This window comes from Trematomus bernacchii, unplaced genomic scaffold (assembly GCF_902827165.1).
Source record: "Trematomus bernacchii unplaced genomic scaffold, fTreBer1.1, whole genome shotgun sequence".
Classification (NCBI taxonomy): domain Eukaryota; kingdom Metazoa; phylum Chordata; class Actinopteri; order Perciformes; family Nototheniidae; genus Trematomus; species Trematomus bernacchii.
In genome coordinates this window covers 2,718,904-2,733,072 of record NW_022987547.1, presented here as the reverse complement: position 1 = coordinate 2,733,072, position 14,169 = coordinate 2,718,904, and the positions used below count along the sequence as shown (strand labels likewise).

The 14,169-nt window shown below is 39.4% G+C and overlaps 1 protein-coding gene across 1 annotated transcript; it reads right to left on the bottom strand.

Annotated features, from left to right (window-relative positions):
• Nucleotides 1-914: 914 nt before the first annotated feature.
• On the bottom strand, nucleotides 915-9,369 carry si:ch211-243g18.2 (uncharacterized protein LOC559906 homolog). The gene is made up of 10 exons (XM_034123473.1): nucleotides 9,291-9,369; nucleotides 7,532-7,804; nucleotides 7,250-7,375; nucleotides 6,657-6,739; nucleotides 6,033-6,189; nucleotides 4,713-4,877; nucleotides 4,176-4,301; nucleotides 3,126-3,343; nucleotides 2,624-2,652; nucleotides 915-1,562 (listed from the first exon to the last, which is right to left on the bottom strand). The coding sequence occupies exons 2-10, from the start codon at nucleotides 7,793-7,795 to the stop codon at nucleotides 1,447-1,449; spliced, it is 1,284 nt and encodes a 427-aa protein (XP_033979364.1). The 5' UTR covers nucleotides 7,796-7,804; nucleotides 9,291-9,369; the 3' UTR covers nucleotides 915-1,446.
• Between the last annotated feature and the right edge of the window lie 4,800 nt (nucleotides 9,370-14,169).

The following is a 14,169-nucleotide window of genomic DNA, read 5'->3' as shown; positions in this document are numbered from 1 at the left end:
AAGAGTGAGTACATTTTGGCTGCTATATAGAGACATTGCTTCACAGCTAACCACAATGACAACAGGTGTGTCTAACCTCATAACAACTGTGGGTTCAATCACATGCTACCAACAGCCATAATTATATAGTTCTCACCTTTTCATTTTGTTACTTATTTTAATTACTGTAGCTACGTTTATCTTCCCCCACAAAAATGGATCGAGATATTTGTTACAATAAAACAACCTTACTGCAGTCCTTTAAAACGATTTAGTTTAAAAAGATACTCAAGATTTATCATAGGAACTCAAACTTAAAGTCTACTAATTGTTTTTCCTCTTTCTGAAATGGCAGTATTTATAAAGTGTTTTCTAAGGATCTAAATAGTTGTGTTATTCCTGCAATATCCGCACACATTTAAAGGATGGCAATGTTCTTTAATGTGTTCTTTAATTGTTGTTCGGGCCAACAATTTGGTCCAGACTAAAAAATCTAAACAAATGAATCGATTGCCATGATGTGTTTTACTGACATTCATGATGTTTGTGATCTGACTTTCCTTTAAGCTCATCATCAGATCAAAAAGAGTCCAATGCTTCGTGTATATTGCTAAATAGCAAATATCAAAACAGCAAACAACTAAACGATGGTGAACATGTTCAACATAATACCTGCTGAAAATCAGCATGTTAGCATTGTTGTTGTGAGCATGTTAGCATGATTATAATCAAAGCACAGATGTGACACAGTCCTGGGACAAGGATATTAGTCCTGTTCAAAGTATTTGCATGATTTAAAGTCAACATGCTTTTATGAAACTTTAACCTACATCACGTTGCAGTAACATCACAATAGTGCTAGAACCAAGCCCACTATTTCAGTATAAAAGCCACAACATGTTTATTGTGAGTGACATAAGAATAGAAAAGGTAAATATGTCATGGATTAAAACTTTATTTAGACTAAATACAAACACAAAAACAGTAAAAACATGTAAATGATATTCTTGTCAAAGCAGGAAAGGAATGTTTTACACCTACTAAAGTAAACATTTCCACACTAAGTAATAAATATCTTGTTGAAGTACACAGCAGTCTTTAGTAAAACAGAACGAACATGGTTGGTCGGTAGCACAGAAACAAAAAAGGCACTTCTATTCTAAAATGGTATAAGCATGCATAACTACAGCACTGTGTATATATATAGATATATATTGTAGCATTATCTCAATATCAGTGTCACTGATAAGTCAACCTTGGAAAAACCATGAACTGAAAACACAAAACATTCATAGTCGAGCAATACCCCCAAAAATTCCCCATTGAAAACAATATTTTCTCATTTGAGAAGAATAAATGATACTCCGCAGCTCTTTTGAAATATCCGGAAACATGTCTCCTGCTCTCTTTTTTGTTTCGCAAGACCCTGTCATTTTTTGCATCTTGCTTCTTTTTTTAAAAATATTTTTATTTCTTGGTCTCTTCGATCTGCTCCACCTCGCTGGACTCGTCCACCACTTTGCCGTTGATCATCGTCTGAGTCACCACCTTCACAATTTTCCTGGTGCGAACATCAGGCTCCTCTGCACAGACAGAGATGAGATGGGATGAGATCAGATGCAATGACATGAGAAGGGATGAAATGGAAGAGAACATCTTTTTTAAAAGTATGATTTTAAATGAGATTAGATCAAATTCATTGAGATGACATGCAGTAATGTGAGAATAGTTTTGACTTTGATTTACACAGGATAGGTAGTAAACTGCGATAATCCAAGTGAGAAGAAAGGATTGGTGATATGAGATCAAGTGGAAAGAAAAAACAATAAAATGATAATTTGAATTTAGAAGATGAGATCAAATGAGACAAAATATGAAAAGATATGGTGAGAGAAAGGGGGGAGAGAAGAGACAACATGGAGGCAGTTAAATGAGAAGGCAAAATAACATTTGGACTCATATTACTCTTTAATTTTGGTTGATTCTTCCGTCACTCTGTAACACTTATTTCTCCTGATGTGTTTCACACTGACCTTCACCAGTAATGCACATGTCATGTTTGGACAGCTTAAATTAAAGGACTATGTGCATTTTTCACTAAAGACACAGTTTGTAAAAACAGCTTTAAATGCTTAACGATCCTGTCTCACGAAGGACTCTTAAAGGCGTCACAGTCGTTGATTCTGTGTCGTCTTTGGTCTGCTGATGGTGAACATAACCACAAGACCTTGCAGTTTGTTAATCCAGCATGAGTCAGTGAGATTAGCATACAACAGTTACACAATTGCGATAAATGTTTTCACACCCATATTTGTTGCTATAGGAGCTGAGCTGTTAGTGTTGTTTGCATTGTTTTGAGGTTCATGAAACAGACATTATTCCTGGGCCGCTCGGCGTGTGAATGAATATTATGTTTGCTCAACTTATCTCGCTTATTATCACAGCTTTAGTCACTCTTTACAACCCTGGTGTTTCCTTCAGGTTGTCATAAATTGCAGATAAAAATTAGTGAATGAGCAGTGCTTTACTCTTTGGTGTGATACATGCTTTTTATAAAATACTGTGCTTGGAAGTTGTTCCGACATAAAAGTTGTGACTTTGCACTTTATTTATCTCAGTAAAAATCAGAGGTCATGGTACTCACTTTTTGGTGGAGGAGGGACTTCCTTGACACTGAGAGGCAGAAATGATACATGTCAGAATAAACAGCTTTAAATTGACATAAAAAAGAGCATTTACATTTTTAAGGAATAGTTATGCATTTTGGGAAAAACACTTTTCCTGTTACTTAGATGAGAACCACTCTTGTATCTATAGAGGCACTATGAGGCTAGTTAGCTTAGCTTGGAATAAAGACTGAAAAGACTGGAGGAACAGCTAACCTGCCTCTGTCCAACGTAACAACAAATTATACTTACTAGTTTCTCTCAAGCTTCCTTATTAAATCATATTTATTAAATCTGGTCAAAAACTAATTGGGAAATGTTGTTTTCACAGTGGTACTTTGTAAAGGGTCAAGCTAGTGGTTACCCCCTGTCAGCCTTTATGCTAAGCTAGGCTAAGTGGCTGCTGATTGTAGTGAACTGATATGAGGGTGCTATTTTGAAGTCTGGCTCTCATTCAGCCATGTTCCTGGTGAAACTCACCTTTCTTCTCCCTCCAGCAGGCGCCTGTAGGTGGCGATCTCCATCTCCAGGTTCTGTTTGATGCGGAGGAGCTGCTCATAGTCGGTCTTGGTGCGCTGCATGTCCAGCCTGAGCTGAGAGAGGTCATCCTCTAGCTGGTTCAGAGTGGCCTGCAGACGCTCCATCTCAGTAGAGTACTTATGACCGGTCTCACCCAGGTTACCTTCCAGCGCTGCTACCTGAGACAAAAAAACAACAATAATAAGGCCTAACCTGCCTTTTCCACATTCTTGGGTCTAACATTACCATTGTGTTGCCCATCATTATATCAGTTTAGAAGGTTACATGACCGGTGACCTGGGAAATGCCCCAAATTATTCATAATTTTCTTTTCAACCTCCTCACATTTCATCGTGTTTGCCAGTCAGTGGAAATCAAACCACAGTGTCTTCTGATTCTGAAATTACTTCCCAAACCACCATCAACAAAAACCTGAGCTGACAAGGCCTTGGCATCCAAAACAAACATTCGCTGTTCAGACATGATTATCTGCTTCGCCACAGAAACCCACCCCCATACATTTTAGCAACTGAACCTGCTATCTTCTAGCTAGACTTATTAGCGTGGGATAACATGTTGACTGTCAACACAGGATTAGTCAAGAGAGAAAAACCAAAAAATGTCAGACACTGATGCAAAGAACGTGAGACAGAATCTGAACTTGTGTAAGGATTTTTTGCATTGGTATTTGACAAATCCCCTCTAAATCCGGCCTTTGTTAAACACAATGCCATAACTAATTACGGCTCTGTGCAAATGTGACACTGTAAAATCTCTGTTGTGGTGTTTGCACTGCTTTATGTGCATTTTATTTCGTTTGCACAGTTCTATATGTAGAAACATACACACACACAAACACTTACAACCATGTCCAGTTTCAGCATTTCTCTATCACCTTTTTTCTTTTATCTAACTGTATGTAGAATAAAGTCCTCTTCCTATGTTTCTTGTGAGTGTTCTTTGGATATTTTGCTCCAATTGCAACTGTTGTCCTCAGGCGTAGCAGCTCACCTGTTTGTGCAGACTCTCCAGCTCCACCTCCAGGTTCTGCAGGAAGCGCTGCCTCTCCATCAGCTCGCCTTGAGCTCCTCTCAGGGCCTCATTGCTCTCCTTCACCTCATTCTGCACCGTCTCCAGCTTGTTTGGACACAAAAACACCAGAATACACACGCACATGAAATACATTGTGTTATTAGATGAATTCAATTGTGAATTTCCACTCACTCTTCTACGAGTTCTCTAAATTAAGAATTTTCACATCGTTTCAGAAAAACGATTATAATGATTATTCTGACATCAGACTGTAACTGTAGAAATTCAAAGATTTGTCAATCAATCAACAGACAGAAAAAAGACAATCATTTTGATGAAAAATGTTCAAGCATAAACTGTAAAAAAATTGCCAAATATTTGCTTGCTCAAGCTTCCCACAGGTGAGGATTCGCTGCTTTAGGGTGTTTGACTTTTGGTTGGACATACGAAGACGTTACTTTGGCCTCTTAGAATGAATTCCTTATATTTAGTTGAGAATTGCATTTTACTCCTCACCTTCTTGAGGTACCACTGCTCCGTTTGGTCCTTGTTCTTCTTGACAATCCCCTCATACTGGGAGCGCAGGCCGGACAGAATGGTGCCCAGCTCAGGCCCGCTGGCTGAGTCCACCTCCACATTCACCTCATCTCTGGCAATACGGGACTTCATCTGCTCCAGTTCCTGCAGTTGGGGGAGATTCAATACTTAGATCCTGAATTATGCTTTATCAAACTGTGTATATTTACAAGAAACATAATGGTTGCATTGTCTCATGTCTAAATAAAGTCCCATATGTGTAAATGAACAGGCGACCATGTTGGCATTGAGGATGTGAGGACATCTTGATTATTTAGATGCTCTCTATCAATAGTTGATGGGGCAGAGCTCACCTTACCTCACACACACTAAACTCTATTCATCCATATTCTCTAGATATCTTTCACTCTCGCTTCTTTGTCATTTGTGGCATTGTGTCATGTCACACATGTTTTAATATGATGTGGTGTGCATTTAATGTTCTTGCTAGCTATATACACAATCTTCTAGGCTTTGTTGAAGAATATAGTTAAAATACATGCACAGTAATTGTATCCTTGCTCAGGAAGGGGGTGCACGAGAGATGTGATGGGATCTAGTTGCCTAGGTATGTTAGTGGGGGGAAAGTCTTTATTTTCAACAAAAAGGCCTGACATTCATTTCAAAGCTGAGACACACAGAGGCAAGGTACAAACCTTTACATGTTGTCAAATCAGACAAACAATAAATGAAATAAACATAGGTGTCACACATGCAGGATACATGTGCTTTATATATTTCATTTAGTCGATAACAAATATCTGCAGTAGGTGATTAATTGGATCTGTGCAGTTTTATTCACATCCTGTTTCTGTTAGTAGGAGATCGATACTTCTCATGGTGAGAGGGGGTCAATTATTGTATCTTCATATCCCCCCCAGAGGACGACAGGGATCATCTGATTGGGCAGAAACAGCAGGTCTGTGAAACCAGATCTAACTGCTCCTTTAATCTGTAGTAACCAGATGACCACCTCTTTCTCTCCTGCCTCCCCTCCCTACACATATCTGTGTGCTTAAACTCCAAATAAGACCTCTTGAGTCCACTAAACTGGGTCAGCCTGAAATCAAACAACTTGTTGTTTGCGAGGGCAGGTTGGAGAACAAGAGAGAGGGCCAAAATGAAAATGAGAAGAGGCAAATGTGGAGTAATGGAGAAGTTAATGTGGTAAAGAGCGTGTTAAAAGACTGGCATACAGCAGAAATGTGGGCAAAGAAGTTAAGAAGTGAGTCCAAACAGATAGAGTTAGAACAGACTCACCTCCTCGTGGTTTTTCTTGAGGAAGTACAGCTCTTCTTTCAGGCTGTCCAGATCTCCCCTCAGGGAGGCGATGATCTGCTCGTGGTCGGTCTTGGCCTTTTTCAGAGCAACACAGTCTCGCTCCACAGACTGACACATCACCAGCTCAGTCTCCCACCTGGTTTATTTCAGATAAATAAAGGAATAAGTTGTTTATTTACTTTCTTTTTTAATGGCAATAGCAAATGCCTTATGAAGTAACATTTAAACAAATATTTTCTAATTTATTTGTATTGATTTTCGTCTCATTTCATCTCTTTGTAATCATTAAATACAATACCCAAACGTTTCTATGACCCTGGTAGATTTTAAAGTGGAAAAGGACAGGAATAGTATAGCACAGTTGAAGCAGTACAAGGTAATTTCAGTGATAAAAATGATCTGAATCATAAATGTGCATTAAATACCTCAACAGATTCAACATTATACAAAAAGACTTCATCTGTTTAATATGAATGTAATGCTACCATGCTGCACAGGTAGTAAAGCCTAAATCAAAGACTTTAATCTAGCTCTAAAGGGCTCTAAAAGGCAGTCAATCAAATAGTTTCAGGCAGTTGTTCGCATTGATCCTGAGTCACTCACTTGATTCTGAAGTCATCTGCAGCCAGTTTAGCATTATCGATCTCTAACATGAGACGTGCATTCTCCAAGGTCCTCTTCCTCACCTGGCAGACATTAACATGGGGAAACAATGTTTAATAGACATGAGCATCCTTCATCAATGTCAATCTTCGCGCAGAAGTCATGTGCATTAAGTGCTTCATGTATTATATTACTGTATTAGGTATTCTGGCAGTGAAAGCACAAAAGTACAAATGCCACATACAAATTCAAAAGGGTTACCCATTCCATTTTCATTAAACTGTAACTTTTGTGCTTGGACAACATAGCATAAATAATGATTAACTTTACTCGGGTTTACAAGTTAACCCAAAGATCAAGTGTAGGGGAAATTCTGCCTCTGAGGAATCTACTGATGCAGCTCCTGCGAAAAGATGCGTCCATGTTTGCATAAATGTTTTGTCTATGTAAAATAACCAATGACATCATAACCTTGAGCCTTGTTCCTTGACAGAAAACTCACATCTGGCTGCAGGTCTGAATAATCTCCATGGGCCTTCAGCATTCCTTTATTATAAAATGTTAGATGTTTTTGCCCGTCCCTTCATGCCTACCTCTTGCTCAACAGCATGAGCTTGGGTCATCATGGAATCAAGGTCATGACCTTTGGGGATGCGGTCCACCATCGCCTGCTTGATCTTTGTCTCCAGGTCTGCGTTGGAGTGCTCCAGTGAACGGACCTGGATGAAGACAAAGAGATGCGAATTAATGATTTCAGTGTTTCAGTTTGCTGCTAGTATCATTTCCTTGTCTGCATGTTAACAGAGATGCACCCATCGCCCATTTGGCTGCTGAACAACAGTTTAACAGTGCTGTTAATGTTTTATGTATCAGACCTTGTCCAGGTAGTTGGCCAGACGGCTGTTGAGACTCTGCATGGCTTCCTTATCGTTGGTGCTGTTGCCATGTACGCCGTTAAGTTGCAGGCTGATTGGCCCGTTGAGATCCTGGCCGATGGAGGCCGAGCGGCTCAGAGGGCTGGATGTAGCGAAAGATACAGAAGCACGGGAGCGAGCGCGGCCAGTATCCATCAGAGAGCGACTGGAAAAGGAAGGCTGACGGCCCAGAGAGAAGCTCCTCACCGACATGCTGGAGGCCATGACGAGTTGCTGTCAGGACACAAAGAACATCACAGAGAAACGTTGGGGGGGCTTGTAAAGACAAAATTGAGGCAAGACATGAAGGCATAATCAGAACAAGAGTACAATTTCACATGTAACATCCATCACAGCTGCGAAGAACTCATCTCTCTTTATAGAGAGTGGATGGATGTTCAAATTACACATCATAAGGAAAATACATAACTCCAAATGACTGTTTGACCTGTTGCAGCCATTCAAAGCTAATGTAACATGAGATATGGCTGAAGAAAAGCTCTTGTTTGGCCCTTAAGCAAATGTGTTTTATTCAAGCATTTGGCTAGACTTAAATACAAGTAGGGGCTTATATTGAAGGCCACTGAAAATGATGAAAGGAGAATTTCAACGAGTATATCTACGGCCATCTAGTGGCTTTTCAAAAGATCCATCTGCATTGAAGAGATGACTGTCTTTACGCTCAGGGCCACTTCAATCTGTCCGTCTCGGATCCGTTCAAATGCAACTTCAACTCAAGTCAGTGTAAAATAAAAATGTAAATGAGCACAGTTCAACCCTCGGTCAAAGGAGAGCCTCTTATCAGAACTGAGAACGCACTCACATGGTTTCATTACTATGATAATGAGGTGCATTTTATATTCAAGAAGAAGCTAATGGAGGATTCGTAAAAAACTGAGAAAAAGGGGGGAGATGAAAGATTCTTCAGAAATATAAAAGCAATCCTAAACCTAAATACTACTGCTGATGGTGTTACATGTTATAAAATGTGGCAAAATGAAAAACATGTTTAATTCTGTGCTGATGGACTTGAAGTGCTTCAAGCTTCTTCTTCTTTTTTTTTTTAAATACCTAATGTTTTCTTTGCAACCTCATTTGACAGTAAGTTTAACAGGTGTTCACATTACTTCCTGGATTTAAAGTGTCACTAGTTAGTGTATAAATGTCAAACCTAGACAGTGTGTCTTTGTCTGTGTGTCTTTGCGTGTCCCTGTGTGTGCGTGTGTTTCTCTAGATTAGCGGTCAAGGGAACCTCTCTGTCTCTCTGTCACTTGATCCTTGCAACACCGTTCCCACAACACTACAAAGGAGCCAGCAGGAGACAGACAGTCCTTGTTCAGATGAAAGATAGAGCTTGGGAAAATGATCGGAGAAATATTTAGAGTGAATTCCAGTTTCACAAGGACACTTTGTTCAGCAGGAAATGGACTTTCATTTCATTTGTCTTCCCTAAATCATCTTATCATTAGCAGACAAATAGTTCTGTTGACAACTGCTAAATGAAATTGAACATAGAGATAAGATCAATTTGCTTAAAAGTGGTAGAAACGTTTCCCTTTGGTTATCATTTTGATTTAGATGAATGTTTAGAAAAAATATAATTACATACATTTTAATGATCCAAACTTTTAAACATAATGAACAAACAAGGTAATTTGTTTTATTATTATTTAAATCAATATATAAAAAATTATAATTTCTAAAAAAGTATTTTACTCACCAACGTTTTGTTGAGATGGAGGTAGTGTGATCGAGGTAAAAAGTGGAGGATCTGTGCTGCGGATGCTACAGGTGAGCTTATATGCAGGTGTACAGGAAGTGGGAGGAGCTAGCTCTGAACTGAAGGTGTGTTTACTGTAACTGAAGGTTTTCAGAAAGGTAGATGTTGAGTCTTGTAATGAAACAAACCTTTTCTTTCCACCCCATGCTCACTTTGGGCCTAGTTTATGAGAAGGCAGTTACACTATATTTTTGACTTATGTAAGAAAAATCCAATTGAATGGTTAAAGTTTGTAATTTTGAGATACAACTTCTGCATTTATTTAGTTCACTATTTTGGTTATTGTAAGTGATTCAGTTATTCACAGCTGTATGTATTGAACACATACTAGTGGGGTTGTGACACACTAAAAAAACACAATACATACATACCAACATTTCCTCTTGACAGATATGTGTTGGCAGTAATCAGCTTCTACCTCTCAGCATCACTGATCACAATACAACGCATGCCTACTCCTGTATCTGTGATATTAAATGTCTCATTATCATCACCATGCCTTTACTGTTTGAAGTCTTGCCTGCAGATTTCTCTCCTCCTGTCCCGCAGTCAGTCATCGCTGCAACCTGAGCCTACCTGTTGGAGATAAAATATTCAACAAGTCGCTCACAGAGAAAGAAAACCTGCCGGCAGAAGGGCTTTGAAACAAACATGGTGTAACCTCATAGTAGTTTTACATGGAGACACAACATATATTAAATATTGAGAACATTGTACTCTGTAACAAATGTATCATGTTGTAAAAGTTGTAACTTTAAAGATTAAGCTACATTTAAGCTACGAAGAAGAAAGTTGTAAAAAGAAAGACTAATTTACTCTTTACATAAATACACGAGAAGACAAACAGACCTTGCTGTTTTCAATATTTGCTTTAATTTACTACACATACACACACTCATGCTTACACAGCCCATACAATGAAGGACTGCTGTAGTCTATCCTGTTACTATGACTATTTGAACTTTGTCCATGCAAAGTCTGACAGAAGCATAGAGGGATGTGTGATATTAAAAAAAAGTCTGGGTGAAACATGTGCATCCCACATATTATCATATTCAAATTGCAGGATAATCCTTGTGTCTCTCTGCATTGCAAATGTTTTTATTTGCATTTACAAACATTCTGCATTTAGTTCCTGCCAGTTGCTTTTGAGCAAAAAAACATAAAGCTTTCTTATTGTTATATTAGTTTATTACTTTTTTTCTTGTATCATTACATCTCTTTTACTAGCTACAACTAAGAAACACATTACCTAAAAAAACAACAACCTTTTAATATTAGTTTAGCGTTTTTAACACCTTGATCATGCAGTGGTCACATTTCCTTTTATTTCTAAAGGTCACTGTCAAAAGTAATGTCAAATGTTTCCAAAACGCAAGGCAATGGTCAACCACGGTAAGCACCAGATAAATAATATGCAACGCTTACTAAGACGAGCTTCTGCAGACAAAGGGGAGGATAAATACTCAAGGAGGTAATGAGGTATAGGCATACTTGCCAACCTTGAGACCTCAGAAATCGGGAGCATTTCCAAAACCACCGCGGGGGGGGGGGGGTTTGGGGGTGCTAGTGGATCGCCGGAGCTGTATATGCTTATTGTAGTTGTAAGTGCACTGCCTTGCGGCCTGTAGCACCATATGTGTGGGCTGGACCTGTATTTTACAGGAAAGGAGTGAGCAGAGGGTAGAATTGTCTATTCTTGTTCTGTTTGCTGTGACTATCTTCCTCACCCTCTCAGACTTTCAGTTGCGCACGCTACGCTACCATGGAAACCAAACAATGGTGTAGCTGTATTAAAGTCCGAGTGGAAACAGTCCTGAGTAAATCTGATTTTGTCAGAAATCGGGAGAAATGCGGGAGAAATATGACCCCGGGAGGAAACCGGGAGAGGGCAATGAAATCGGGAGTCTCCCGCGAAAATCGGGAGGGTTGGCAAGTATGGGTATAGGTGAAACTAATCATCATGACGAGGTATAGGTGAAACTAATCATGACGAGGTAGCTAATCACACGGGCGGGAAGCAGGGAAACGCACGAGGACAGTCTCTAAAAGAGATGAGTACCAAAATAAAACAGGAAATAACTTACAAATTAGAAATGAGACAACACATAACACTAATCACGGACCGGGGTCCAACAAGAACACTGTTAGGTTTCATAATGCACTGAGATAAAAGTAAAAAAACTAATACAAAAAAGCTATTGTTTCATGATTGCAAATCTCTCTAGGTTCAACATGTTGTCAGTGCCCTTGGTGTATATTCCTATCAGACCACATGTCCTTCTTCAGTCGGTTATATATCGCCCCTCTGTGGTGAAGTGTGGTCATTACAATTGCAGTGAACAACAAAGCAGTAGTCTCCCAATACTTCCCAAAAGAGGGCAGCAACAAGCTTTACTATGCAGTATAGTGCCAGCTTCATTCTCCTTAACCCAACAGACTGCCTTAATTAATTTTTCCATGTGTTTAAGCGCTTGAAAAATGTGTTATATATAGTATATAATTATCTTAGTAGCTGCACCGTTTAGTCAAATATAAATATTTGCATCATTTTATGCACACTTCCCCAAAATCCATATTTAATTCTTAACATATTTGGTATCTTTTATCACTTCTGGATCGGCAAAAGAAGTTCTGTAGATCTGAACAAGCGTGGCGTGTTGCAGAAAAACCATTGGTAAATATGAGATACACATCCCCTGCGTGAGATCAGTCATGAACCTGAATCCACCTCTCGTCTTACTGTCACTTTGACACTCTCTCTTTCTTCTCGCTCTCTCTTTTTCTGCAAGTGTGGATCAGAGTTTGGTTGTTAAAAAAATAAACAGGTGATTAGACTTGCAGGATGTCAGGATACTACTCATGACCCCACTTGACCCTTCATGACCCCTGTCACAAGCGATCATGTGACCATGGCAACAAAATGCACACACAGGCAGAGAGGAGAGCATACACTGTGATGATCGAGTCACCCAGGTCAAGTCATCACTTTCATTAATGCACAAGATATTAAACTGCACAGCCTGGAGAATGATATGGTATATTTGGATGGTGAAACATTTGAAATCCACTCTGAAATCAGCATGACAGTTTAGCACTTGACACAAAAAACAAAAATGTATTTTTATAAGCAGTTTACAGGGAATAATTGAATTGTAAGTTGATGACACAACATGACGCAGAGGGACGCAGCAACCAAGGTCATAAGGGAGAACACATACACACATGTGACAGCCAGAACACATATAAAAGCATTTAAAACACCATAACTCCTGTAGAAACAGATTTCTTGTTATTTTGGTCAAAGTCCTGAAAAAAGGACTTCTTGAAGAAACAAATGCGTCCAGCATCATGCTGTGCAACATCCTTGCTGCTCTGGCCACGGACATGACTGACGCCTTTCAATAGTCATTTTGCTCCTGAAGTGATTGCTTCCTGTTACAGATTTGTTGCTGGTAGGACTTACGTGGGTTTTGATGTTGGCTGGCAGACAGGCTGGCAGACAGACAGACAGACAGACAGACAGACAGACAGACAGACAGACAGACAGACAGACAGACAGACAGACAGGCAAACAAACAGACAAACAGAGAGTCTGACAGACAGAAGATAATCTTGCTGTAAATTCACACAAGCCATTATGTCAACTATTTCCCCCAACTCGACAGTATTTCTGCTGTTTCTGCTCTCTCTGCTTCGTTTCCCACAGTTTCCCATCAAAAGTTTAAATCTAAGGTAACAATTGGAAGTGGATTTGTTATCCCACCAATTTAAGGAACTCAAAGCACCGCTCCACTCCAGACCCTGATTGATGCAATTTGGGGCCTGAGTCACCGTTTGATGGGCGGACGTCAGTACACCAGCCATTCTCTGATAAGGAGATAAGAATCTGCAGCAGAGAAATTACACACCGATAACAACATATGTTAGCAGCTCTGAAGGTCAGCACCTGCCTTCGCTCTTTCTTCTCCTTTTTACTTTGACTGTACTTTTTTTTCCTTGGGTTTTCCTCCCCCTCTTTTTGACTGCAGGTTGCTTTTGTGTGGCGGAAACACGTCAGACTGCTCAGTATGTGTGTGGAGATTATTATCAGAAGGGTTGGTAATATTTAAGATATGCATCTATATGCATAGCTGGTGAGTGTATGAAAAGTTGAAAGGGAAAGAGGTCTCTGTGTGTGAGAGAGAGTGTGTGTTTGTGTGTTATTTAAGAAGAAAACATCACTAAGAGCACACTCTTATCCTGTAGCAGCGGACGAAGGGAGGGCTCACCATTGGGAGCTGCTTATTGGTGTAACTACAGTCCTTATTGATAGCCGTGCCGCTGTTGCAGTTGTGTGAGTTGGTGCCTTGCTCGATGGCAGTAGTCACCTCACACTCCAGCTGTGAGTGTTTAAACGGTTGAGACTCCAGTGTCTATAAAGGCCCTCTTTTTAGGCTTTTAAATGGGTGATGTTACGTTTTTCTAACCGGTTTGAAGTTGGAAACAAGACCAACATCAGGTGATGTCATATGTTTATGTGCACCAACCAGGAATTATAAATGTTTGAATCAAAATCTGATGACTGTCAATTATTTAGTCATGAATATGTTTTGTTTTTAAGAAATACTTAAGATTTGACGCAACGTTTTCATGGACTCTAACATCTTTTTTATTCTAGTTGAAGAAAACGACACTGCATTAGGATGGACAAAAAATCGAGTACACTATTGTGGATAGCAAAACCACCATTTCCTTTAAAACACGTTAGCTTGTTTTCAGGTTTGTTCAGTGTTAAGCATGCTAAATATAATGTGGACATCAGTGACCTTTTATATAC

Coding starts and splice junctions, on each gene's coding strand:
- si:ch211-243g18.2 (XM_034123473.1), bottom strand. CDS start 7,795: ATGGCCTCCAGCATGTCGGTGAGGAGCTTCTCTCTGGGCCGTCAGCCT. Junction 3,344..4,175: donor TGGAGAGTCTGCACAAACAG/GTGAGCTGCTAC, acceptor TTTTTGTCTCAG/GTAGCAGCGCTGGAAGGTAA. Junction 1,563..2,623: donor AGTCCCTCCTCCACCAAAAA/GTGAGTACCATG, acceptor CTGTCTGTGCAG/AGGAGCCTGATGTTCGCACC.